At 32.6% G+C, this 26,800-nt stretch overlaps 4 protein-coding genes across 5 annotated transcripts; 2 read left to right on the forward strand and 2 right to left on the reverse strand.

Moving 5' to 3' along the window:
- Positions 1–4,343: 4,343 nt before the first annotated feature.
- Positions 4,344–6,073, forward strand: PLMT (phospholipid N-methyltransferase). Its single transcript, XM_020371974.3, has 2 exons — positions 4,344–4,643; positions 5,610–6,073. The coding sequence occupies exons 1-2, from the start codon at positions 4,399–4,401 to the stop codon at positions 5,857–5,859; spliced, it is 495 nt and encodes a 164-aa protein (XP_020227563.1). The 5' UTR covers positions 4,344–4,398; the 3' UTR covers positions 5,860–6,073.
- Positions 6,074–6,184: 111 nt separating this feature from the next.
- On the reverse strand, positions 6,185–9,185 carry PNSB1 (NDH-dependent cyclic electron flow 1). The gene is made up of 6 exons (XM_020371973.3): positions 8,475–9,185; positions 7,818–8,008; positions 7,410–7,667; positions 6,923–7,028; positions 6,679–6,764; positions 6,185–6,515 (listed from the first exon to the last, which is right to left on the reverse strand). Exons 1-6 carry the CDS (start codon positions 9,168–9,170, stop codon positions 6,350–6,352), a joined length of 1,503 nt encoding a protein of 500 aa, XP_020227562.1. The 5' UTR covers positions 9,171–9,185; the 3' UTR covers positions 6,185–6,349.
- Positions 9,186–9,397: 212 nt separating this feature from the next.
- On the forward strand, positions 9,398–14,456 carry LOC109809060 (uncharacterized). The gene is made up of 5 exons (XM_020372282.3): positions 9,398–10,394; positions 12,922–12,979; positions 13,092–13,175; positions 13,404–13,545; positions 13,914–14,456. The coding sequence occupies exons 1-5, from the start codon at positions 9,914–9,916 to the stop codon at positions 14,253–14,255; spliced, it is 1,107 nt and encodes a 368-aa protein (XP_020227871.1). The 5' UTR covers positions 9,398–9,913; the 3' UTR covers positions 14,256–14,456.
- Positions 14,457–15,226: 770 nt separating this feature from the next.
- Positions 15,227–17,445, reverse strand: LOC109809061 (putative WRKY transcription factor 40). 2 transcript variants are annotated; one of them, XM_020372283.3, is made up of 5 exons: positions 17,231–17,445; positions 17,072–17,131; positions 16,569–16,904; positions 16,326–16,442; positions 15,227–16,122 (listed from the first exon to the last, which is right to left on the reverse strand). In XM_020372283.3, the coding sequence occupies exons 1-5, from the start codon at positions 17,315–17,317 to the stop codon at positions 15,775–15,777; spliced, it is 948 nt and encodes a 315-aa protein (XP_020227872.1). In that variant the 5' UTR covers positions 17,318–17,445; the 3' UTR covers positions 15,227–15,774. The 2 variants fall into 2 exon arrangements, with proteins under 2 accessions (XP_020227872.1, XP_020227873.1); XM_020372284.3 differs by having other exon boundaries at positions 17,243–17,444.
- Between the last annotated feature and the right edge of the window lie 9,355 nt (positions 17,446–26,800).

Consider the following 26,800-nt stretch of genomic DNA (forward strand, 5'->3'; position numbering starts at 1 on the left):
TATAAAAAGTATTATATTTATTAAAATGTTCTTAATTATACTAATTATGGATAAAAATTTCATTTTTTATGAGTGTTTTCAAATTAAAAACATTAAATAAATTTGAATTGGTTAAATCTCTTTATATTTGAGTTAAAAAAATTTAAGTACTATTTTTTGTTTATATAAACCTAAAAGGAATACATATATACATAATATTAATTGTGTAGCACTCTCACGAGTATTAAAATAAATATCAACATTTATTATGAAAAACTAAAAAATAAATCTCATATTTTTAATTAAATCTAAATATACATGAGTAAAAAAAAAAAATCTCTGACAACATGTCCTTAACTAAATCCTACAAAACAAAAATTCTACTGAAAAATTTAACAATAAGAACATAAAAGAAATTTTCTTTTCTTTTTGCTCCATGAATCTTGCTTAAGCGGAAAACATTTAGTGTCCTAGAATAAAACATCATATGCATATCAAACATAACAATTAAATCATGACATACATAACATTTTAACATAATTAATCATCTTTAGCATTCATTACTTATCTTTTGTCATTCTTTGAGAATTTGAAAAGTTCACCAGCATTCTTTTTCCAGAGAATATCTAACATCTTTTGAGAATTTGAAGGGTTAGAACTCTTCCCTATTCAAAGAGGGCCTTTTTTTAAGTTCATGCACAATCACTTTTTTTTTTTTTTGTGACAAAATCATATATTTTATCTACTTTCTGAGAGATAAACTTGTATCATATTATTGTTTAAGGTGTTACTCTTATACCTCATATTTTATTTTTATACCTCATATTTTCATAAGAATAGACTTATATTTATTTATTTATTTAGAGGATAAACATAATTTTATGTCTTATCTAGTGATAAACTTACATCATATATATATTTTTTATTATAATGTCATATAAAATTACATACAACATTGATATTTACATAATTAAAAATTAATGTACAAAGTTTATTCCAATATAAATAAGAAACTCTACAATAAATTTGAGCCAACTTCCTAATCAGCTATAAGTTGATTCAATATGCAAACTCCATATAATATTCATATTTTTGAATTCATATTTTTGAATTCAGATTTTTGAATCAAAAGCAACTCTGAAATGTTATCACAATATTTTACTTAATACATTTCAAATATCGAAATACGAAGAAACGACAACAAAAATAATTGTAACTTAGACAACTATTGCAAAGACAATATTCAACATTAATCTTCACTACTGACATCTTCCGGTAAGTCATCTTTATTAACCAATTTACCATCGAACACATCCTTGTTGACATTAAGCTCTTGAAGATTAACCTCAGGAGCAATCACTCTGGTTTGCCGAAATGCTTTGGAAAATCCTTTTTCTAAGTTCTGATATTACATGCAACTCGGTAGTTTGAAGCTCTTCATTCAAACTTTTGTTCTTAGAGTCTAACTCAGTAACCCGCTCGACATCAGCAGCTATGACTTCTTGACAAGCCTTTTCATTTTCATTTTCTTCTTTTTCTCTTCCATAACCTTCACCTTGCTCAATAATTCTTCCACCTTGGTCGAATAAGATTTATTTGATCTTATGGATATTTCAAGAGCCTTTATAGTCTCAGCCAATTTCTTCTTCACGTCATCGAGTTCAACATTTATAAATTGGCCAAGTTTGAGCCAATTTCGTATCTGATTTATAAATTGGCCAATTTTGAGCCAATTTCGTATTTGATTTATAAATTGGCCAAGTTTGAGTCAATTTCGTATCTGATTTATAAATTGGCCAAGTTTGAGTTAATTTGTTAACCAACAAAATTCGTGCCTCTCTACTAACTGACCAAAGAGTTAGACTAAATTATACGAACTTATAAACCATTTTTAAATGCCCTAGCCAAATACATATAATCTCTCCTAAACGATTTCTACTATTCAATTGAAATCCATTCTTCACACTGTGAAGTCGTTTTAATGGTTTATCACTCAATTTATGAATAATTGATGAGATTTGTAATTTGTCAAACAAACACAAAATGAAACATCATTATATTATCACGAGGAGTTGGTGAATAGGTTTTGGAACATTCCCAATCTTACAAAAAAGCAAATCCTAGCTGAATCCAATACTGTTATAAAAAGAAAAGAAAAAGACTTTCGCGGTCAACTTGGCGTTCCAAAGTGAGGTAACGTCAAGAGACATACTTATATGATCCAACTTGCCAAGAGGGTGATTGGAGTCATACCTCTGATGTAATGTTCTTGGTCGAGAAGATTGCTCAACTTGAGATGGCCCTACTTGCGTTGAAGGAGATGAAAATCCGAGCTGAGCAATTGACTCTTGTAAACTTGATAATAAGTTAGAATTTATATCCTTTTGCAAACTTAGACAATATTCAAAAGTCGTAGATGTTATAACTTACCTTTTCTTGGCCGAGATCACCTTGGCAAATTGACCTCACAACTCGTTTGTCAGATTCTCGTTTGCCAGCCTCAACTGAGTCGTTGGTTTTTTGTTTCTTCCCTTTACGAGAAGGGCGATCCACATCGAAAATTTCTATCTCCTTAGTGTTGAACTTGCCTTTTAGTTCACGCCACTTACTTCTTCCCATGATTTTTTGAATGACAAGGTAACACATCATCATATCAATCAAACAAAACATTACTCACTTTAAACAACTTTACCATTACTTACTTTCTAATTCATCTCGAGGATTTTCTGATCTAGAAAGTGCTACAATAGCTTTGCTTTCTAAAAGCCGAGGCAATAATTGTAATTTTTGTATGTCTTCCTCCTCAGAAGGGGTTAATGTTAACCCCTCTAAAGTGGAAAATCTCATGGGTTGAGATTGCCAATATAAAGGGAATTTCGGTTCATCGTTACAATGAAAAATGAAACGCCACCTTTGAAAACTTCATATATTTTGCAGCAAAAAGTGACCAGGTGAAAGGACGTGTTATCATTATGTCTTTTGATATTCAAAATATTAAATAAGTTGTCATTAGTCCCTTAATATATGTTACACCAAATAAAACTTAATTTATGGCCAACTTCAATATACGCATCTCCTGATTAACCTCTATCACTCTTATATCGCTCAGAGCTTGGGGGGCTTGTGTACCAACCTCAATCAAATGGTGACTGAGTTCGAACCAACTCGGTCTACCAACTCGGCCTACCAACTTGGCCTGCCAACTCGGCCTGTCAAAGCTTGAATCACAATATCAAGTAGTTAATTTAACGGTAATAATGACGGTTACATAGAGAAGGAAAATAGACAATAGCAGGTAAAAATATATACATTTCATTAGACAATCTCAGATAACTAACTTGATCGTCGGGGTCCTTTTTGCAGGTACATCCGAGACGCTTGGAGAAGGGCGACCAATCTCGGCGACCAATCTCGAAGACCAATCTCAAAGACCAATCTCTCATGATCTCTACAGAGACCAAGATAGAGAAGATGATAAATCTGACTTGAAAGACCGACCTGATTCTGGTAAGAACGCATCATATTTTTTTATATTATAATATCATATAAAATTACACACAACATTGATATTTACATAATTAAAAATTAATGTACAAAGTTTATTCCAATATAAATGAGAAACTCTACAATATTATTTCAATAGAAATGGAAAAAAAGACATAATAAACATGTAAAGGTAATCATGCAATGATAATAGAATTCTTATTTTCTAAATCCTAACATAACATATTGACGTCACAAGAAACAAGATTAACATTTAATTATAATTATAGATACAGGAAGAGGACGTGCAAGGAATTAAACTCACATGAATATTTATATTTGAGAATTATGATTCATGAAAATCATAAATCTTGATAACCATGATTTTTAAGAATTATTAAAATTTGTATGATTAATCATAAATATTATTGAGAATGTTTATAAATTTTACAAGATATTCAAAGGTTTTTATCGTATCAAATAAGTAAATAAAGATAACATAAAATTTTTACCACACTAAATCCATATTTTTAACTTGAAAATGTTAATTTCTTATTTCAAATTTGATAAAACATGATTGCATAAAACATGTTGAAGTTGACTCCCACTTTATCAAGGAAAGTCTTGAACAAAAGATTATACAATACCTATTTGTCAAATAAAAATGCAACCTTCTTCTTTCTAGGTTTCTTTGTGAAATCCCACCACTTAGAAAAATTAATGATTTTATAACATTGTTATTTTGAGCAACCTTTTTTAGTGAGATATCCTAATAATTATATAATCATATAAAAAAAATAAAAAAATAAAAAATTGAAAAAAGAAAAAATCTTATTCTGACTCGAAATAAAAGTTTATATTTAATATAGAATATTAGATAATAAAAAGAAGAGGGAGAGTGTGGGGTGAGAAGCGCAAAAGAGGATCTGCAGAGTGATGGGAATTGCGGCGGCTATTGGAGTGTTGTTACCATTTCCGTTTTACTACTATCTTTGGAATTGGCCGCAGTCATGGCTCCACTTTTGCGGCAGAGGCCGAGACCCTTCTAAGGTTATGGCTTACGTTTCTCATTTCTTCAAGCTTCTTCAGTTCATTTCCCTCTTCTCCGTCTCTTCATTTCACTGGCCTCCTCCCCTCTACTTTTGGCCCCTTTTTGCCTTTGGCCAGTTCCTAAACTTCAGGTATTCTCTCTTTCCCATTTCTTTCTTTTCTTTTCTCGATCTTACACTCGGCTCTGTTAAGTTAGTTCCTTTCCTTTCCTATGCTGTTGGCTGCTGAAATGGGACATTTTTTTAACTCTGTCATGTCAGGTTAGTTTTATGATCTTTCTTGGCTATTAGAAAAAGGAGTTTTACTTTTGTTTTTAGTTGGGGATGGAAAAGAATGATGCTTTCCATGTATTGCTGGTATTAGTTTACTTTGGTTGGTGGTGAGATAAAGGTACGAGCTTGCGTGTTGTGACTTTGCCAGGGAAGCCTTTGGATCTGATTCCGCGGTGTCGAATGTTTGGTTAGTGTTGGGCATGTGGGTCGTGTTGTGTATTTAGTTCCTACCATTTGTTGATTGATATTCAATGATTTTTCTGTCGGCTAGTTCAGCTTAAAGATGTTGTATTAAGCTACTCTCACTATGATTGCTTCTTGTGAAGTAAATGTCTCAAGTTCATAATGCAAGAGGTGGGATAGGAAAGTTTTGAAGAATATATCATATCATGTTGTGGTATGGAGTTGTGATGTGTGTAGCAATAGGAGTGAAACATATTGTGTGGATGAGCATATCATTATTGCAGAAGGGATGTTTTCATTGCCAAGCCTCACCAGGAACACTGGAAAACACATAACTCTTGCGTGTGGTTTTTTAAAATGTTAAAAATTAAAGACTGTTTTACTCTCGGAGGCTGTGCTGAAGAAATTGTTATCTACAATCCAGGAAATTGTGAATCCCTATAGATGACATGAAGGTTTACAGATTAACTTTCCCTGGATGAAATAGTGAGAGGAAAGCCATCTTTCTGATGAATCACTTTTAGAAATTTCTATCCCTTTTCCTTCACTTTTATGTTAAAAAGGTTTTGATGTGGCCAAATATTCTCATGTGCCTTACTTTGAAGTTTGTTAGTACATAATGGTAAAAATGTCAAATAACAGGGTTTATCAACTGCTTGGTGAAGCTGGCACATACTATGGTGTACGCTTTGGAAAAACTATTCCCTGGGTAACCGAATTTCCTTTTGGAGTCATCAAAGATCCTCAGTACGTTGGCAGCGTAATGAGTCTTCTTGCATGCATGTCGTGGGTTCCTTTTCAATACATTCTCTTGTGGGTTTTAGGATATGTGTTTATGATTCAGGTGGAATCAAAGGAAGATCCATCCACTCGTGCCAAGCCACTCGATTGATTGAATTTTAGTAGATTAGAAACAACTTGGACCTGAGATATGTCAAATTCTTTGTATGTTGCTGTTTCTTTCCTCTGCTCTGGAATGAACGTTTCTATTTATATGTTCTGATTCCATCAAATTATTACTACTGAACTACAAACTTCTTTCTTTTTTTTATCATGACATATGTATTTCAAGCACTTCAAAGCATTAACTGATTTACTTTAATGAATGCAACATCCCACTTATGATTAGGATTCACCTTTTTTTTTTATGTGGAATTGTGGATCAAAGGTGAAGAAGGATATACTTTTTTTTTTGTCTTTCACTGTTATCTCCACCCTTATTTTTACAATTTTTGCGTTTTCGTTCCTTTTTTCTCATTCAGAACATGAACTGAACCATAAGTTTGTTGATATACATTTGTCTGTAGTAATTTAAAAACAAAAATCAGATAACATAATCACTTAACCGGAAGTCCAGAACACTACCTTTTTCCCCTCTTCCACTATACTAAAGCTGGGGACAAATTGAATGTTTGAACCGCTTTTTTTACTGCCTCAACATCAATATCTATCAACTTTCCTGTCTTGGATGATATTTCAATGCATTTATTCTCTTCATCCTGCGGGACAAACTTCTTTCCCTTATCTTCAGAGGAAAATAGTGCAATACTGCATGATAAAAGGAACAGTTTTATTGAACATATGTGGCTGAATGTTGCATGATTCTTTAAAGAAACATTTCATGCTCAACTTTAGACATTTTTTTCCCTTCAAAGCTAAATAAAGACATCCTTTGGGAACCATTATAATTTATTTGAATGATAAAAATTACCAAGGCTTCTCGCGTGCATTTGCAAGCTGAACGGCAGCTGTATTTGTAGCTATCACTCCAGCTGAGTCATTAATAAGAGCAGCCAACTGAAGCATACAACCAGAGAATGAAATCAAATCAGTATACAGCATCTTATTTGATATCCATTCATTATTTCACAGTTAAATGTTTTGACATGTTTTTACTAGCTACCCTTTCTTCGTATGTTTGTTGGTTACAAAATAAATAGAAGATATTTGAGTACCTGGCCAGGGGTGGTGATGAAGACTATAGAGGCTTCTTCATCATATATTTCCTCCACATTTTCCCTTTCCTTTTCATGTGGAATGACAAAAAGCGGCGTAAAATCCCTGTCACTCAAAATATTTTCTGTAACATTCATACCAGATAATGATAGAAGACAAGATAAAAATGGTGCAAGAGAACTTATTGAACATTATTAAGAATGATATCACTTTATTTGCTGTCATAAAGTCTTATACGTTAAGAAACAATTAGTAACATAAGTCCAAAAGATGGTTTCACGAAATAGACTCTATCACGTTTAAGAATACTTTTAGTTCAACACAAATTTGATTTTGAGCAACATTATGAACATGTTCGGTTTCACATTAATTTTGGTTGAATGTGTATCAATAAAAGTAATAATTAGTTACTTTTGCATCAATTTTGACGTGATTTTTTTTATTAAAACGTGGATTGGATGTGGAACACAAAAATGCACAACATACCTTACAGCATCAGCAATTTCAGCCCACACTTCAATGGGTAGCAAGCTATCTGGATCACCCCTAGACTGCATGGAAGCCTTTGAATCTGATTTTATCCCATGAATTACAACAAATTGTCCCTTTTTTACACCTGCTTTTTCGTATTTTGCTTCCACAACCTCCTTCAGCTTCCTTGAGATTGATACCTTAAGTGGTGGCACTGGCTGACTTGGAACGTTTCTAAATGGTCTTCCCAGCCAGTCAACCATCTGATGATACCTAATCCAACAAACACATTGGAAAATTTTCTCGGTTATATACCCAAAAAAGTTCAATCAAAGCAAATTTTTAATTTCTTGTCTAACCGAGGGCATGAAAATCTACCCAAGTTTAAGATAGTTGTGTAGTGCTATTTTAATATAAACTCACATATGATATCCTCCATCTGAGAGATTTAAATTATCGGCTACGAATGTTTCGGATAGAAGCAATCCAGCTCCAGCAGCATTCACATTTGGGTAGACATAACTAACTCTATCTCGGGCAGTTGTCATAAACAAAAAAACTGCATGTCCTAGGCCTGCCAATTTGGTGCTTAAGACCATGTCATAATACCTATTCTGTAAGCACAAAGCCCTGCATTGCATCAGTATTAAATCCATACCACAATCTTCAAATATTTATTAGTAAGAAAGCTAGCAAAATAAATCCAAGGAAATGGTGATTTTTTTTTTTTGCAACATTGTAATGCCTAACATTGTACACTCAACCCCCAGCAGGTGCAAATTTCATTAGAATCCCATCAAGTAAGTATGTTCTTTAAGCTTTTCCTCTAAAATCTAAACCCTGTAACATCATGTCCAAAAAAATTTCACAATTGCGCGTGACAGAAATCAGTAGGACAACAAACAAGTGTAATATTATCTATAATCACTGTATATAGAAAGGTGTCATCTATTTTTTGCAATATGATCAACCTTTTTGGCTATGATAAAATTAAGGCCCACATTAAGCTGTCCCATAGTTCTGTAGATAAAACATGAAAAGTCATTTTATACAAAATATTTAGAACACAAGGTGGCCAACCTTTAGCACTCCAACCATATCAGTATACTCAGCAGGCTCTGGAAAGTCATCATCAGGGTCATAGGCATTTGCCCACCTCACATTCTTATTCAATTCGTAGGTCTGCTTGCCCCTCTCTGACGCCACCACGTCAATCTGAACACCAGGATACTTATCCTTGATCATCTGAATAGCCGGAAAGAACAAGAGGTTCTCATAAACACCACCAGAGATTACGCAGCAGCATCTCCTCACATCCCCTCTCACTTTCAATGCCAAAGAGGCTATCTCCACTGAATATCCAGATGGGAACTTCAGGAATCCATATGGGTTGTCAGGATCATCAGGTGGCCTAAGATCCTCCTCCTGCTTCCCATCTGTAAACAATGATCCATACTCCATGTCAGGGTCCTCCCCATCATCAAAAGGGTCCAACCAAGGGTTTTTCTTTTTGGCATTGGCCTCAACGTTCCCTCTCCTTGTGGAACAATAGAATGAATAGTCTAATGAACCCAACAGTGAAACATTGCTGGAAGGAATAATGGAAGGAGGGTTTCTGAAGAGGGGTGAGAGAGTTTTTGGACTTGGCAGTATATAGTAAGTTGCAGCAGCCATTGAGGTTTTCAAAGTTGCTTCTCTTTTGCCATGCTTGCACCGAATGAACTGATGATATATTTCAAAGTTTGTGTGGAAAAGCGTTGGATAAGTGGGTCCCATCTACCCCCTTTTTCTGTGTTCACCTTATTATCATCAATATTCAATCTTGTTCCTCTGCCGCTGCTCTTAAACGACAGCACCATTGGTTGTCGTTTTGAGGCTAAGAAAATGACAAAAACGGTGGCATGGGATGACATTCTTCTATCTCATCCCAGCACAGTGGAATTAAGAACCCGACAAAAATGTTCTGTTGTCGATGGTTTCTCTCTCCTACGTGTCACTCCCTCATTGTTGGACCTCAAACTTTTCTCTCTCTCCCTGTCTCTCTCTCACACGCTCCTTTTGATTCGTTGCTTTCACCACCAACTTACCATCGGAAATTTCCATTCACAACCTCCCAAAAGAAAAAAAATATAATTCTCCCTTTTACTTTCTTACTCTCTTTTCTCCGCAACTTTCTCAGCACTCTACACTCCCATTTCAGCTTCCATGACTGAAGCACACAAACACGGCAATCTAAAGCTTCAACTTCAACCCTTTTCACCCACGCAATAACAAGAAACACCATAGTTCTCAGTAAAAACCACCTGAAAAAAAAATTCACTCTTTCTAGGGTTTTGCATTGAAATCCAAATCCCACTACTCAAAATTCAAAATCCCCTCAACCTTCTCTCTAGAAAAAGATACTCTTTTCTTTTTCTTTTTTTCTTTTATTCTGTGTGGGAAGTGTTTAAATTTTGAATTTTGGTATTGGGCATTTACCTGAGAGCTTCCTCAGAAGGTTCTAGGGTGCAGGGTTAACAATGTTGGGCCCACCCAGAGTCCGATCCATGAACGTGGCCGCCGGCGACGCTGAGGCGCGGCCGGTACTCGTTCCCGCCGGCAACAAAGCTCGCCCCGTCGAGGGACGGAAGCCGGCTAAGAAATCTCCGCCGCCGGAGACGGAGAAGAAGCCGGTGGCGCATTCCGCGCCGCAATGCGTCTCTGCACCGCCGGCGATTTCGCGGCGGCGGGATCAGCAGCACCAGGCTGTGCTGAAAAACGTGTCGATGAACGCCTCGTGCTCCTCCGACGCGTCGTCGACGGATTCCTCCACCCACAGCAGCGGCGCGTCGTCGAGCGGGAAGGCGGCGCGGCGCGTCGTTGTGGCGGCGAGGAAGAAGTATGGCGGTGGTCCGAAGCCGGAGAAGGTGAGTGGTGACAATGTGGGTGGTTCTGATGATGTTGATTTGAGTGATAGCTTGGAGGGCAAGAAAAGGTGTGCTTGGGTTACACCTAATACAGGTATCTCCATTCCTTATTTGTTAAATGTATTGTTAGTTGTGATTTTGGTGCTATTGGTTTTGAGGTGTCACTGTGATTTTGGAAACAACTGAGATGGATTGGTGTTTACTGTGTCATCTTGTGCTGTGTTTTGCCCTTTGTAATGGTAGGGAAAGTGAAGAGAATGGTGGTACATAAGCTACACTAGTTAACTGCAATGTAGAAAATGAGAGATTTCAGGATAGGCAAGCAAGCAGATTGTTCATGAGAAATCTTTTGGTGCTTAAACTTAGTAAGGGTATCTTTGGACAAACTTTTTCCTAAGCACATCTAGTAAAAAATATGAAATAAATTTTTCTCACAAGTTAAAATTAGGCTATTCATAGGCTAATTTGTAAAAGATCTTTTGTATTAGTTTTTACAAAAAAAAAAATATTTTTAACTTTGTAGTTTGTATAAGTTAGTTTTAGCTTACAAAGAAGTCTATTTCATTTCTTTTTCCAATTTTTTTCTCTTATAACTTATAAATGTTTATGGAGAAGTTTATCCAACTAGACTTTGAGCTTCCTAGTCACTTAGCAGTTTAGGAAGTTAGTTAATCATTTGACTAGGAAACATTGTAGAATTTTGTATCTTTTATAGCATGTGTAGACAGAGAATGACAGTTTGTACGTCAGGAGATATTCTTAATTTGATAGGTTGGAAGCCTGACATAATATTAGATTTTGTTCCATGTCTTTGTGAATTGCATTTTAGGCACTAATAGAAACAGTATTATTATCAACTAAGTATTGTTTCAGTATCTGTCACTAACTGTTATCTCTTGATTGGTACTGTGGGTGTTCTGCTGTTCATATGCCAGTTAAACACTATGAACAGGTGTTCTAAAAGCACTTTCTAAATGTCTCATATTTTCTTTATATAAAGCAATTGATAATTTAGCATTAATATGCACTAATTGGAGTTTTCATGATCTCATCTTACCATGTTTGAGTCTTACACTGGGAGTTTTTGTTACAAAGGAAACATGTGTTTCTCTTATATTGTTTCCTATCAAATATTCATACAAAATTAGAACCATTATGTACCAGTACACTTATTATCTGTAAGATTATAAGTACAGTTAGTCAATGCATGAATAATTCCATGTTTTGGCACAGTTGGCCATGTGAATGACACTTTAATATGTGGCATGGCTGGCCATAGTGGTGAAAAGTTGAAGGTTTCAATTTATGAGAATTTGAGGTTGTTGCTGACAGCTGAACAAGGGTTGCAGCACAGCAGTAGTTTGCTGCCTTGTATAAAAACTCTGGTTGATGGTGCTCTACCGTTTTTACAACTACCTTGGCGGATTCATCTCTATTAAAGGAAGCATGGACACTTTCAAAATAGTATTCATATCCATGTCTTTCCCTTGTCCATCACTTCAAGAACTTCGGATACTCCTAGGTCATAACTGCATTTTTTAATGAATTTTTATACCAATACCAATAAGAATACTACACTAAATAAATCATAGCATTTTATTATGTCTACAAAAATATATGCTCACTTTTAAAATATCAACTTGCTCTTTTGATTTAAGATTTGTGTTTAATATTAATTTAATTCTATTTTTATACATTGAATTATAACCTTGATATGTCTTAATAATTTTTTTAATTTGTCATATGTCCATGTATGTGTCCTATTGTATTTGTGCTTTCTAGATGTAGGGAAATCAACCATTTGGCAGTTAATATAGTTGACTCAGCTCATGACGCTACAGATTATCTTCCCAGACTTCTGGTGGTGCCCTAACGCATTCTTTCGATGTCTCATATATTACATGCAAGCTATAAAGCACGAAAACACCATCTTGGTGCTATGTATGCATGTCAGAATGTATCCATTATGGACACTTATATAACACATTGATGACATGTATCTAAATTCTAACATAAATTTCTAAGTCTCCAATTTAAAGAGTATTTTATTCAGCTCAGATCCAGCATTTGGTGTATCCCCTTGCCATGTCGCATGTCAGTGTCAGTATGTTCTTTATAGTATGCAAGGCTTTCCTTGCCTTACCTTCTCCCTTTATTGTTTTGGGATTTAGCCCCTTGTCCTTATCACAAAAGCCAGAGGTGGTGGACTTGTTTAAATTGTTTTTCTTTTATTGCACTGGAGTAGTTACTTACTGTCCCTTTTGTCCTGTCAATTTGGTAAATAATGATGGGTACTAAATGTACTCTACTGCTGGTTAGCATCACTAATTTTCATTCATTCTTCTACATCGGCCATCTGACGTGAATTTTCACATATAATAACCTTCTTTCTAAATGAAATGGCTAGACATTTTAGTCAAGTGCTTCACAATTTCACAGAGCGCATATGCCTTAGTTTTCTTGATTGAAATTTTAATATCACCAACCTAGAGTGGGAGGATAAATAGAATGTTAAATTTTTGGAGTCTGACTTTTTAATAGGGAAAAAATACTGCATTAACATTATTATTGCAAATTTATTGTTTGTTTTTTATTTATAACTTTTTGCCTTTTTTTTTCAGAGCCATGTTATATTGCTTTTCATGACGAAGAGTGGGGAGTTTCTGTTCATGATGACAGGTATGTGGGTTTGTTTTGGAGAGGGCACAATCTTTTTTTTTTTTTTTTTTTTTCTGCTCCTAGGTTGAAAATGTGTCTCAAATCTCAATGATGGAATTTGGTTTTTGTACAGGAAACTGTTTGAGTTGCTTAGCTTCTCTGGAGCCTTGGCTGAGCTTACGTGGCCTACTATTCTTAGCAAAAGGCAGTTATTTCGGTACTACGGATATAATGTTCTATGAAATATATATTGAATTAATTATGTGGTTTGAATATTACACATCAGAAAAGGTTGCTCATTAAATAATTTGCTTATTATATTTCCTTTCCGATGCGTCATTTGGCTTTTGATTGATTCAGAAGATCTTTTGTGTAGTAGAGTGTGCACTAAAAATGCTTAGGATTTTTCTTTGGATTAAATGTTGTCACGTATTAATGATTACAGGGAAGTCTTTTTGGATTTTGATCCAAGTGCTGTTTCACGAATGAATGAGAAAAAGATAGTTGGACCAGGAAGTCCTGCCAACACATTGCTATCAGAGCTCAGGTTGCGATCCATAATTGAAAATGCACGACAGATGTGTAAGGTAAACATTCTGGTATCTTATTTTTTCAATCTCATGTATAAAATGTGTAAAAGTTGCAATTTTCGTTTTGGTAATTATTTTCTCAATCTAAAGCTCTTGCTGAAGTGAATCAATCAACCCATGCTTTCAATTTTCAAACTTTTCTGCTACCTGCCTTGGAAAAAATTGAGCAAAACGAAATAAACCTGCTACCTGACCCACAGAAGAATATTACAAAAAGAAGACTTGGAAAAAAGAAGGATAAATTCTCAGTTGACCTTGTTTTATGGGGGTTCATATCATGAATTTTTCTTAGTTTATAACTGTCAAACAGTGAGTGTATCACGTACTTTGTCTTTTTAACATTTTTTTTCTCCATTGCAATACAGGTAATTGAAGAGTTTGGGTCCTTTGACGCATATATTTGGAACTTTGTGAACAATAAGCCTATAGTGAGCCAGTTCAGGTACCCTCGCCAGGTACCTGTCAAATCTCCAAAAGCAGAAGTTATAAGTAAAGACCTTGTAAGGAGAGGATTCAGGAGTGTTGGTCCAACAGTCATCTATACTTTCATGCAAGTGGCTGGCCTAACATTTGACCACCTCATTAGTTGCTTCAGATTCAAGGAGTGTACCTCCAATGCAGAAGCAATGGTCAAAGAGAGCACCCTCAACTCGAAGGAGGTGGATCTGTTGCTGGCTGTGAACAAATTGAGCTTCACCTCTAAGTAGTACTAAGATGGTTTTGGTTTAAATGGTCATATTGTTCATCATGTAGTTGTAAGGGAGATGAGTAGATTATGGAGTGTACAAAATCAATACAGATATGAATGAAATAGCCATCTGGCAGTTGTATTTGAAAAGCAAAATGAATGACCCTTGGCAATTCTTCAAGCTCTCTTGTATTAATGATATACTAATTAGCCAAAGTTGCACTTCGCCTACCCTTTATTTTGTTTTTATGTGGTCATGAACAGAACCCTATAGGCCTTTACCCTATGGTTGGGACCAGATTAAGTCCCTGTAGGTTTTCCATTCACTTTGGCACTTTGCTTTCTAAGTCTTGGCCGTCTTATCGTCAACTATGGTCGGCATTACCTACTTGTTTAGTGGTCATCAACTTAGTGCTGAAGCTGTTTGAACTAATGCTTGAATACTTCAGGATTGTGGTACCAGCCGCTACCTAATTTCATGAAATTAGAGTTTAAATTAAAATAGTGCCGTGGGAGGTTCAAGACATTTAGCCTAGGCCAGGTGGATTTGTTGAAAACGACGAGCAAAACTGAATGTTTGATCAAACTGGCTTTAAGCCTCAAAATTACGTTTGAAATCCTTTTACCCCAAAATATTTTCTACCATATTTTAATCACATTTGAAATCCTCAATAGGGTCCCTGAAAAGCTTGGTTTTTCCTTGGTAGACTGTTGTCTGAGTAGTGTACGGTTTAATTAACATTTACGTACACATCTGAGATATTATAGAGAAACTCAATTATATGATAGATTGACAAGAATTTGCTTTCAATAAACGACCATTCTCATTCGTGTGATGTGCATAGTAGATAAAAATTGCATTTCAATTTAACTTTAATAAAAATTAATCACAATGGATTGTAGAAATTATATGAACAATTGACAAGAGTATAAAACTAGAGCAATTTCACAATTTCAAATCCAATTATTAGGAATCACTAATACGAATCATTGAATCGAAAACTCCAATCATGCTGATCCTCTTTTTTCATTCTTCCATGTTGAGTACATTCCATCACTTACAACACTTGATCCAAGTAAAAGATATTTTCTAAAATGAAAAATCTAAAGCTAGGACTAGGAACCTGGATTCTGTACATCAAACTTGAGATATAGGGTTGGCTTGCCAGAGACAGTAATGGAAGAAGAAAAAAGTTAGAAACTAAATTGCCGTAGAGATGCACTGTATGAAATAGTTTTGATCTTTTTCTGATAATTTGTGCTATAACCTACTCGGAAATGTAATTTGAGGTATACAGAATATTTTGACCAAAAAAGGCTTGCTAGATCTTTACCATGATGAGGCAGATTTTCTGTTGTTTAATTAGCTCAACATGCTATCCTTAGTGGAACTTTAAATCCAATTAAAAGGATCAAATCTGTGAGCCTTCCATGCTGTATTTACATAGAGATCCTTGCTCTAAAGAATGATCTCTATTTTATGGAAATACTTAACAATTGACACTAAACTAGCCACCTACACTTCACCAAATTTCCATTTAATTTTTATGCAACAGTCTTCCTGAGATGGCAGCAACAAGTGCGGCTCTGAAATTAGGGTCTGTGGTCAAAGAAGTAGCCATCTGTTCCACCAAAACCTGTGGTACTTTAGGTGAATCTGCTTTAGGTTTTGTGCTCTTCGAATCATTACTGCCCTTAGATTTTGTCAAGTCAAGGGTAACAGGTGTTGGAGTTGAAGAGGTGAGAGATGCTGAACAAGGCACTGAACCAAGGGCCACACTACGGCCAGAACCTGATGTTGCCTCCATTTGTGAAGCCTGAGGATGGTTGTGCTCCCCTTCATAAGTAGCAACAAGTACAGATTGATCATCCACACTTCTTTGCACCTAAATCACCAAAACAAAACCAACTTAGCTTGAGATCCAATTCCCTACTAAAATTTGAATAACCACTTCCTAGTTACTACCTCTAGTCCTTGTTATAAAAACAAGTGTTATTGCATAAACAAGTTATAATGTATTTTACACTATAACTTATTTCTTATAAAAAGACCAAATAACACTAGTTAGCACTTGGCTATGTAATTTACCTTCTTTTTGACAGGACAGCTTGGAGCAAAAGAGCATTTGAAATATGCTCTAGGACAAGGGTTATCTCTGGTCACCTTTTGTCCATATTTCCTCCATTGATATCCATCTTTCACAATCTGAAACCACACACAATGAAAAGCATGTCAAACAGTTACCCCTAAATAATCTCTATGCTATGCCTAATTAGTAATAACACAAGAATGAATGAATAAATAGTAGGACTGTGATAGATTTACTCTTACAAGGCTAGTATCAGATGCTTCGGTTCTGACATAAACTCTCGAAATTTTTGCTTTGATGGTTTCTTCCCTTGGTTTCTTACAAGATTCTTCATCAGTGGAGCTGCTCTCTGAATTTCCATTGTTTGTTCCCATCAGACAAGTGCTATTGTTGTTGCTGCTTTCAGACTTTCTTTTCTTTGATGTTGGACTAACCTCCTTTTCGTTATTTTTCCTCATATATTCCATCAAATGGTTTCTCAAAGTGTTGTAGTTTTCACACACCACTGAGAGCATTTCAGACAATTTCTTGTTTTCTGCAGTCACCCTTTTCAGTTCCTCCTCCAAGTCACTAGTTGACTGAAATAGCATTCATAGAGTCTTAGCCAAAAGGTTCATAATCAAACAAATATGTACTTTCACATTCATATTCTTGAATTAATAGCTGTTCTACAATCTTGAAGAAGAAAACAAAAATACTAATTAACTTATTAATAAATAATTGGCTGAGCTGAACTAGTACTAACCTCTTCTTCCACGTTAAACTTGGGCATTCCCAATGAGAAAAGCTTGCTTTCTACCTCCTTCTGAAATCAACACAAAACAATGAATGAATTACTCCTCAAATCCCATAAGAGCTTCTTCTGTAAATGCTCCCAAAGAATGATATACTATTGGATATTTACTTCTATACTTACGGGAACCTCTTCATGAACTCTGCGGGGATTTATGTTGAGATCCAACGAAGTGTTAATCCATGATGAACAAGCCATGCCTTGCAACAAAATTCAAACAAGTAGCAAAAGTTGTTGCTCAAATCTAAACCGACCCACTATTTTTCTTTCTTCAAAGTTTGGTGTTATGCAAGGAGAAAGACCAGAAATTTTCAGAAACACCAACTGAGATAAAGCATATATATAGAGAGTTAGGTGGCCAAAGCGGCACTACACGAACTCAAGTTGAGCAAGGAAACTCGGTGGAAAGAGACACATGGGAAATATCAAATAATAACCCACTTGCTTAATTTAATACTATCTTGCATGCACGAACATTCCCACATTAAACTTTTTTTTTTTTTTTTCCCGTCAGACCACTTGTATGTTGTATCATCAATTAAAATGGGTGATATTTGAGTTATTATAAATAAAAAATTATATTTCAAACATGTAAGATATCTTTATATGATTTAAGTCTAAATTAATTCAAAATCATTTAAGTTAAAATTAACGGATAACGATAATTAATTTACGTATTTGATGATATATTAATCATTAAATCTTATTTATTATTTATTATTATTGTTTAAAATTAGAAATAAGTTGAGTTCAGTCGAATTCAAATCTTAATTTTATAATATTTGATTCACCTTAATATACTCAAATTTGACTTAATTTAAATTTTTTTTTTTGAATTTTATATATTTTAAAAAATAATCTATACTCAAATTTAGTTTATTTATTTATCAAATCTAATTTTAAAGTTAATATGAGATTATTTAATTTATGAAGTAAATTTAATAAACTAATTATCAAATCAAGCTTCAAGTTGGTTGAATTCATTGTTGTTGTTTGCCTAGTAAGGGTTCTAGAGATAAGATGAACGTGTGGATCCATTTGTTGTTTCTACGACGACGGTGAATTCTTGATGCATTAAAGTTGATGGAAATCAAGTTTTCAAGTCAAACCACACCTCTTCATCATACAAAATAATAATAATAATTTAATTTGGGTATTCAACTGGGCCCAGTGCCCCCAAACAAGATTATTACCACCTCTGCATAGTATGTAGGGGTAATTTCACTCCCAAAGAACTAAACAATTTAATAAATTTTATATAAATATTTCCATTTTCATAACATTAAAAATAATTATAAACTTAAACAACTTGTGAAATGTCAAAGAAAGTTATATGAATAAAATTTTGATAATTATTTTTTAAGAGAAAAGAATAAAATGAATTAATTAATTAATATAAGGTAGAAGGTGTGTGTTGACCGAAGACATGTTGATGTTGTCGTCTTGCTTTCTTATCTTGTTTCTTTTGAAATACTTTTTATTTTAAAAATAAATAGAATAGACAAGTAGTGGGGTGCTCTGTATGTGGTCCCCATGGTTCTTTGTTTTAAAGTTAGGTATTTCAAACATTTTCCACGTTGCATGTATTATTAAACTATGACTTTATATTTCCTCCTAAGACCAACTTGGCTTCTTTACGTTCTATCCTCTCTCTACGCGTAACATACACACCTTTGCCACACATTTTTTGTCCTACAAAATCTATACTATTTCACATGTCATATTACTTTCTTTTTCTTCCGGTTATCTTAGCCAAAGCCTAGTCATCACAATTTCAAAGACTCGAGTAACATAAGTCACTTACTTACCCATGATTCTCTCAACAATAGACCAAAGATAATTAACCACCATCACAGTCCTTCACTACATTCTTAATTACCATATGATTGCATTGATAATATGTTGGAGGAATTTAAATTTAGTTTAAGTTTCAATCATTTCATGTATACAATCTTCTTGAATGTTTCTCCATCACGCTCAGGTCGGATTTCAGATTTTTTTTTTATTCAATTTTAATCACCACTTTTGTGTACATTAACTAAATTATTTTTCTTGCTTTATATCTTCTTCAATTTTAGTCACCATTTTTGTCTACATTAACTAAAAGTAAAATTTGGTATAAGTTCATTTAAAGTGTATTGTGTATTCTATTGTGTGTAGCATTTTTTATTTAATTTAATAATTTTATTTGGTAGAAATCACTTGACTCGTTATAATCTAAATATAATCAATTAATATAAAAAATTAATCAACCCAACATATAAAAATGTAATTAAATTGATTTGTGTAGATTAAATTCGCAAGTAAATCGTTATCTGCTTACACTTCTAATATATTGGTTTATACTTTAAATATTAAAGTATTAATATATGATCGGTTAATGTCTACTAATGATTATCCTAAGCATAACATGACATAAGATAGACAATCATTCAAGGTCTCATTTTTATAGGATATTATTTTTTATGTTTAGTTTATATAAATATTAAAATAAAATATTATATAATTAAAATTATATAAATATTTATTATAAAAAAAAAAGTCATTATTCAACTAATGGATGATGTTTTAATTTCTTAATGAAAACTTACCTGCAATTTTAGGAAAATGAATAATTGATAGTGTAATTTATGCATATTTATGAATAAATTAATATTTTAATCTATGTTAATGCATACAATAAACTATTTTTTTAGAAAACTAAAAACTAAAATAAATAAATATGGGTATATTAATATATTATAATTAAAACATGTAGTAATAAAATATTTTATCATATAAATTATATTTTATATTTGTGATAAATAATTTAGATTATGATACAAAATCATTTTTAACTGTTTATTTTTAAAACAAAATATTGAAACTGAAAATTTAGAAATACAATAATATATTAAAAGAGATACGAGTTAAGAAAAATTCTTTAAAATGTAGCGTAGTTGAGTAAATATAATTAAAAATACTACTGTTAAATAATAATTCCTAAAATGAATTTAGGGTAATAAATACTAGAAAATGATTATTCAAAATATGAAATATCATTTTCTCAGTTAGCCTAAAACATTAAAAATCTCCGGATTGACCTTGAACCCACGACCGCATCCAAGTGACACATGTACCATACGACAATCGATACTAAAATAAAAGAAAAACAAGTAAAACTGTTTTTGAAAACCTAATGTACTATTGTACTTAATTTAATTGTAGTAATAAATTCATTAAAAAAAATGCCGTTTTAGTTTTTATCAAATAAATATGTGTGCTTTTTACGATTTTTCATCAAAATTAGTTTTAACAGTGAATCTTTCGTCCCCTCAAAAAAAAAAAAAACAGTGAATCTTTCGTACTTTATTATCTTATAATATATATATATATATATATATATATATATATAATCAATGTATTATTATGTGTACATTAACTTTGATCACTTAAATTTTATGTATATTTTTGTCTTTAAACTTGCGACTTTACGTAAACTTTACTCCTAAGCCGACAATAATAGATTAAATTCCATCCTCTAAAAAAAAATTAAATTCCAAGTTTACCTATGTATTAGTGATTATATGAATATTTCTTTTAAAAATTAGGTGCAACGAATTTAGACAATGATCTCTGATATATAAAAGAAAAAATGTAGATTGTGAATTTCCTTTTTTCTCTTTTTTCCCCTCTAAATGTCATTGTCGATCAATTTGTTTTATTTGAAAAAAATTGAGATATATTATGTTGTACGTAAATTGTGATATATATGACTTTATAATAATTTACCGTGACAAGTAATCTCAACCATACACCAAGTTAAGTTTGGGTGTACTGTTAAGCAAGTCTTCGCGCCTCTATGAAGAAATACATAAAGTTCTAAATAAGTAGTTCTCTCTTCATCCAAACTCCTTTCACAATCTATTAAAATTCATTAAAAAATATTTTTTTTTTAAATTCCACAACTTATTTAATGAATATTTATTTTGATTTAATTTTATAATTTTTAAATAAAATTTAACAAACAAATTAGATTACATTAGAAATAATATATTAGAAAATATGTTCCAAATTATATGAATTAAGAAAGTTAGTAAATATATTTGAGTTGAAATAATACATTCTCTTTTGATCGAGGTAGTTATATTATATATTACACTCACTTCTGATTTTTGAAACTATATTTTTTGTATTTTATACTTTAAATATCATTAAGTCAAATAATTTAATATTTATATTTCTTTAATAAGACTATAATTTGATTCTCATTTTAGGCGCATAAAGTCATGATATATTAAAGATATTATTTTATTTTTATAGGAGTCAATACGGTGAAAAAGTGTTATATATATATATATATATATATATCTTATCAGATAAAAAATATTAAATATTTAATCAATTTTCATCTCAATACACCTCCTGAAAAATGATAGATATAACTAAACTATAGTACAAATCATTTAAAGTGTCAATAATTTTTTTAGATGCGATAATATAAATACAATAATCCATATAAAAATTTATGTAATATTATGTGTTTATATATATTTTTTCATTACATCATTAAATTATTCTATGTCACGTTTCCCTCTTTTCTCTCTTTCTTTATCTTAATTGTAGAATTTGTTCTACAAATAACATTTTTCTCTTTTTTTACTATGTGCAACTTTTATCGTTAAACACCAACTAACTTAAATCAAATATAGTATCAATTTTATGTTTTAGTAAAGAAAATGAATTTTTTAAGCATCTTTATTATTAGCTTTGGAAAAATTATCGTTTACATCCTCTGTTAGTGCTTGGTTTCGGGTTTTTACCAACGAAAACGATTTTAGATGAGTTGATCATGGATTAACTAACGGAAACATATAAGACAAAATAATGATAAATAAAAGAATTACTAGTTGTCCCAAAGAAAAACCTGTCTAAGTAACTTATATATATAATAAATGATCCTTCACACAGTTTAGGGTTAAAAAAAAAAAAAGAACATGGCTTCCTGCACGAATTTCATGCGAAAACCTCCAATGCAATAAAAACAAATCGTTTACTTCATGTTACAAAATTCCTGCAGAATTTATAAATACACTCTAACGACTCCAACAACAGCTTTGTCCCACTCTTGATGAGGTCCATTACATGAATCATATAAATACATTCATCTCAGTTAAAGACAAAAATTTCAAAGGTCCTATTTTTCATTTGGAAACTTTTAAATCAGTTTTTAATTAAGAAAAGGTGAGCCTCTGAAATTAGTTTTGATGACTTGGAACCGTCAGAAAAATGACAATTTGTGGTGGATTAAAAGAATATATAATTCCAGAGAAAAATGAGTAATGATGGAGCATGAGCAAATTAATAATGAATTATGAAGGTAGCTAGTGAGCATGAGGCAATTGGTCAATCCATTGAATTGAAGCCTGAAAACCAAAAACCAGAAATTCGATTTCATTGTTGCGGCACGTTCATATGGATGTCCATTGTCCAGTCCACGTCCATTTAATTGCAGCACCCACTTATGGACATTTAGTCCTTTGAATTCAAACCAAAGGTTTGTGATTGTGGTCTTAGTTCTCAACACATGCGTGAGAAGAAGAAATTACTAATAATATATATGGATTGGTTCAAGTTCAACCACAAGGTGTTTCTTTATTTGTCTTCATGAGACTGTGATTGTGATTGTGGGGTCGCATCAAGTGCTCATCTGCTAGACTAGACTACTGCTTCACCACATACCTGACACTCACAAGTCACAAGTCACAACAACACCTCTTTGCTGCCTTATGCTTTTCTTTTTTTTTAATTATTTTTATAGCCACTTTATTTATGCATGCATATTTTATTTTATTGGTTTAGGCAGGGAGAGGGAGAGTCTGTATAAGAATGAGATATACCCTAATTAAGGATAAACTCATACATATATCTATTCTCTTATTCTTATATATGATGTAAGATTTTCAATAGTAATATTTTTCTTTGGAATTTTATATCTAAATTTCCCTCTTTTACTGGATCAATCTATTTAAAATAAAAATAATAATTTCAATTAAAATATTATATCTAAATCATTAAGAAATAGAAGGCAAAAATTGGTACATTTTTGGTTTTGAATTCAAGGGGAGATGTTCAAAGTACGAAAACAATGGGAACGAGCATAGAACAATTACACATTATTTGACTTCAGAACGACTTTCTAGATTCATCTGTGACTTTTTCAACTTATGTCGGCTATTCTTTCCCTTAAAATAATCAAAATGCATTACCATACGTAGCTGCGTCATATAATCAATTTTTTTTTAATTCTTCTAAGTTTGCCCATTACTTATTATTATAGGTTAGAGTGAAAATAAATTATATCAGATTTTAAATATATAACTTTAGATTGTTCTATAAAATTAAAATTAAAATTTAATCTATTAAATTTTATAAATTTGGTGTAAATTTTTTTAAAGTTTGATCTAATTTATTAATTTATTTTATATTAATAATATTGAATAAGTTAATAAATTTAATTTTAAATAAGTTAATAATTATATTTTTAAATACACATTCATGAAGAAAAAAAATAGTTCAAATTCAACATGGAAAGCCAAAATGTTTTATGACCATTATTTTTATAATTAACATAAAATTCAAGATCTACTAGAGGTGTAAATTTGGCATAAAAAATCATTTTTATTCATCATAAAAAGTGTTGCACATATTAGTGTAAAATCTATATAATCTATTAGTGTATGTTTTAAGTTTTTTTTTTTAATGTTTAAATTATACATTACTTGGATTAATATTAGCAAAATCAAGGTTGAACTTATCAAATTACTTTCAAGTTTCATCATAGGTGAAACTCACACCTTTGTCAATAGATAATTGATTGTACTTGTATTTAAGAAAATATAATTGTAATGATCCGTCAGGTCACCGCACTTAATGACATAACTATTAATAGCGGAAGAATCTTAAAACTACAATAAACTAGGATCAACATACTAGTAATATCTAGATATATGATTGATAATATATACATGTACAATTAAAAGCTTATCAAGTACTGAATCAAATGCAATGTATACATATCTATACAATAATTCGATACTAAAGTATGGAAGAAATCATAGTTGTTGGTCAAGCAAGATTACTAACAACCAACCACACTAGGATAGCTCAAAAGATCCTCACTGCCATTGTCCAACATAGCCTCAAAACAAGCTCCAACAGTAATTTATCCTTACTATACTCCTATACCAAGTATGATCATTGTAGTCCAACCATATGAAAACATGTAAGAATAAGCTAAAGTTTAAAAGAAATTGACATAAACAATATAAATGTAAAAACAACCATACTATTAACATAAGCTACTCAACTTGCTTCAACATAGTATCAATTAATGATTTTTCACCACAATACAACATATTCTTTAATTTAACTTGAACAACATACAACAACACTTCAATGCAACTCATCAAAATTCAAATTAGCATATGAACAACATAACTTAGTCAACATATCATATGCATATCATAAAAATTATATGTGTCATCACGCATTTTAACTATAAAATCTCTTTCAACATAGGTGAGCAGCTTAAGTAGTTTGACTCTATCGAACCAACTACCTGATCTTTTCAATCTAAATAAATCAATAGTCAATTTGAATAAAAATTACAACACAATATGGTTTCTCAAATTTTGCCACTTAAATATGGAAGCCTAGTATTTTTGTCAAGGTAAAGCAACTTGAGTGTGAGCCACCTATTAACCCACCGATTACCCTCCAAATATTATGCCCTTCTAGTCCTTAGTTAGGTATTTCAACATCCAACTTTGTACTTTACTCTAATTTGGTCACTTTAAACACATGTCTCAATCTTGCTCACATACGAATCAATAGTGGTTGCTTACAATCAGTATGCGTCAACCTGATACATATACTCATCAACTAATGTCCTAGAGTAGACTCAAATATTCACTTTAAGGGTCAAATTCACAAAAGGTTTTTTTCGCAAATTAAATTGAGTTCTTAGAACATTACAACACAATATCCTCATAATAAGATATGCAACTTTAAAAAAAATTCTCTAATCTTAGGTTGATTAACACAGTACAACTTTAATGTCAAAGCATTCTCAACACAATTACTCAACTAAACAACATGCAACTCTACTCAACTTTCAATCATTTAATCATCTATACACTATCCTAGATCAGTGTATAAAGATTCAACATTTAATAGATTCATTTATCCTATAAATGTTCACCAATTAACCAAGAAAACAAGATAAAATAAGGCCACTTGCGCCCAACGCTATCCACCCTACACCTGACATCATTGAGGCAAGGGGCCATTTACTTCACCGATGTCTGATGTTATACAACTCGCACTTGATGGGATTAGGTAGAGACCCCTAAACTCTCACACCCTGTGTGGAAAAGTCCTACGCCCGACCCAAACTAGGTAAAAACGATTATCTCTTCTCACACTTGATGCCCCTCTTTTGGCACCAGGTGTAACATTATTAGATTTCATGTCTCAACAGATCCACTTCATGACACTTCACACGATGACACTTCACACAACTCCATGTTGGTCATAACCCTTCACCAGTCAGAACCTTCTGTGGGTAGTCCTTTCTAAGATGCCTAACCACATTTAGGATCAACGATTATTTTCACAAATCAACATAAAACTTTTCAATGTATTTTATCCTCAATTACACGTTTTCTAATAAGAAACTTCCCAAAAGGTCACCCGTCCCCAAATTAATTCAAGCCAAACACAGTTAACTATGAAGTTTTTTTGTGGTGAGCTACCAAAAAGTAGATGCATCTTTGTTGGTATAAGTAGTACAAATTAATTTTTTTAACTCATCCTCAAATATATAATTTCACACTTGTACAAATCTCTAGATCTCTCTCATTCAAGTATGTCTGGGTTGTTACACTCAGTGCTAATTCAATCAAAGTCAATTCTTTCACCTGATGTTCAACATCATTCAACCCATGTTTGGCACCATTTAAATCCAAGGATATTCTCTCTCTTCATGTTCAACGTCACTAATTTTGCGCTCAACGTGAGTGAGATAGGGTACCCCTGGTTGAACCCACACCTGACACCATGAAGGCGTGTCCAACGTGACGATGAGTTCTACACTTATAAATTCACGAATTTAGCTCAAACCACCCGAGTATTAGAAAATCTCCAACATGCAACACAAGATAACATACATAAACACTTTACATAACTCAAATTGAACATCAAAATCAACATGCAACCATCCTAAAACCAAATTCACCAAATTCACTTTCCACGTGTTTAAGAAAGACATAACCCAACAACATGCAAATCCATCTCGATCATCCACATAACCACAAATTCCATAAAATCAAACAACATTAAACTTCATAAATCAACAATTAAATAATTTCTAATTTCCTTTACCATAAGGTCAGTCAGAAATGAGGCAAAAGGAAGTAGACAACTACTCTAAACTATTTTTGAAAACTTCATGCACCACGATCACACTTGGATTCAAAATCCTTCAAGTTGAATTTCTACTCAGCAAACCAACCGCACCTCTGTATTAGGAATCTAGGAAGAAGAAGAAGGAGGAGGAGGAGTTTCAAAATTCAAAGTCTCCCTCTCTCTTTAACTTCTCTATAAAGTTTTATCAAAAATGAGTTTATGAGACTCAAGTCT

This window comes from Cajanus cajan, chromosome 5 (assembly GCF_000230855.2).
Source record: "Cajanus cajan strain Asha chromosome 5, NIPB_CcT2T_4, whole genome shotgun sequence".
NCBI lineage: Eukaryota > Viridiplantae > Streptophyta > Magnoliopsida > Fabales > Fabaceae > Cajanus > Cajanus cajan.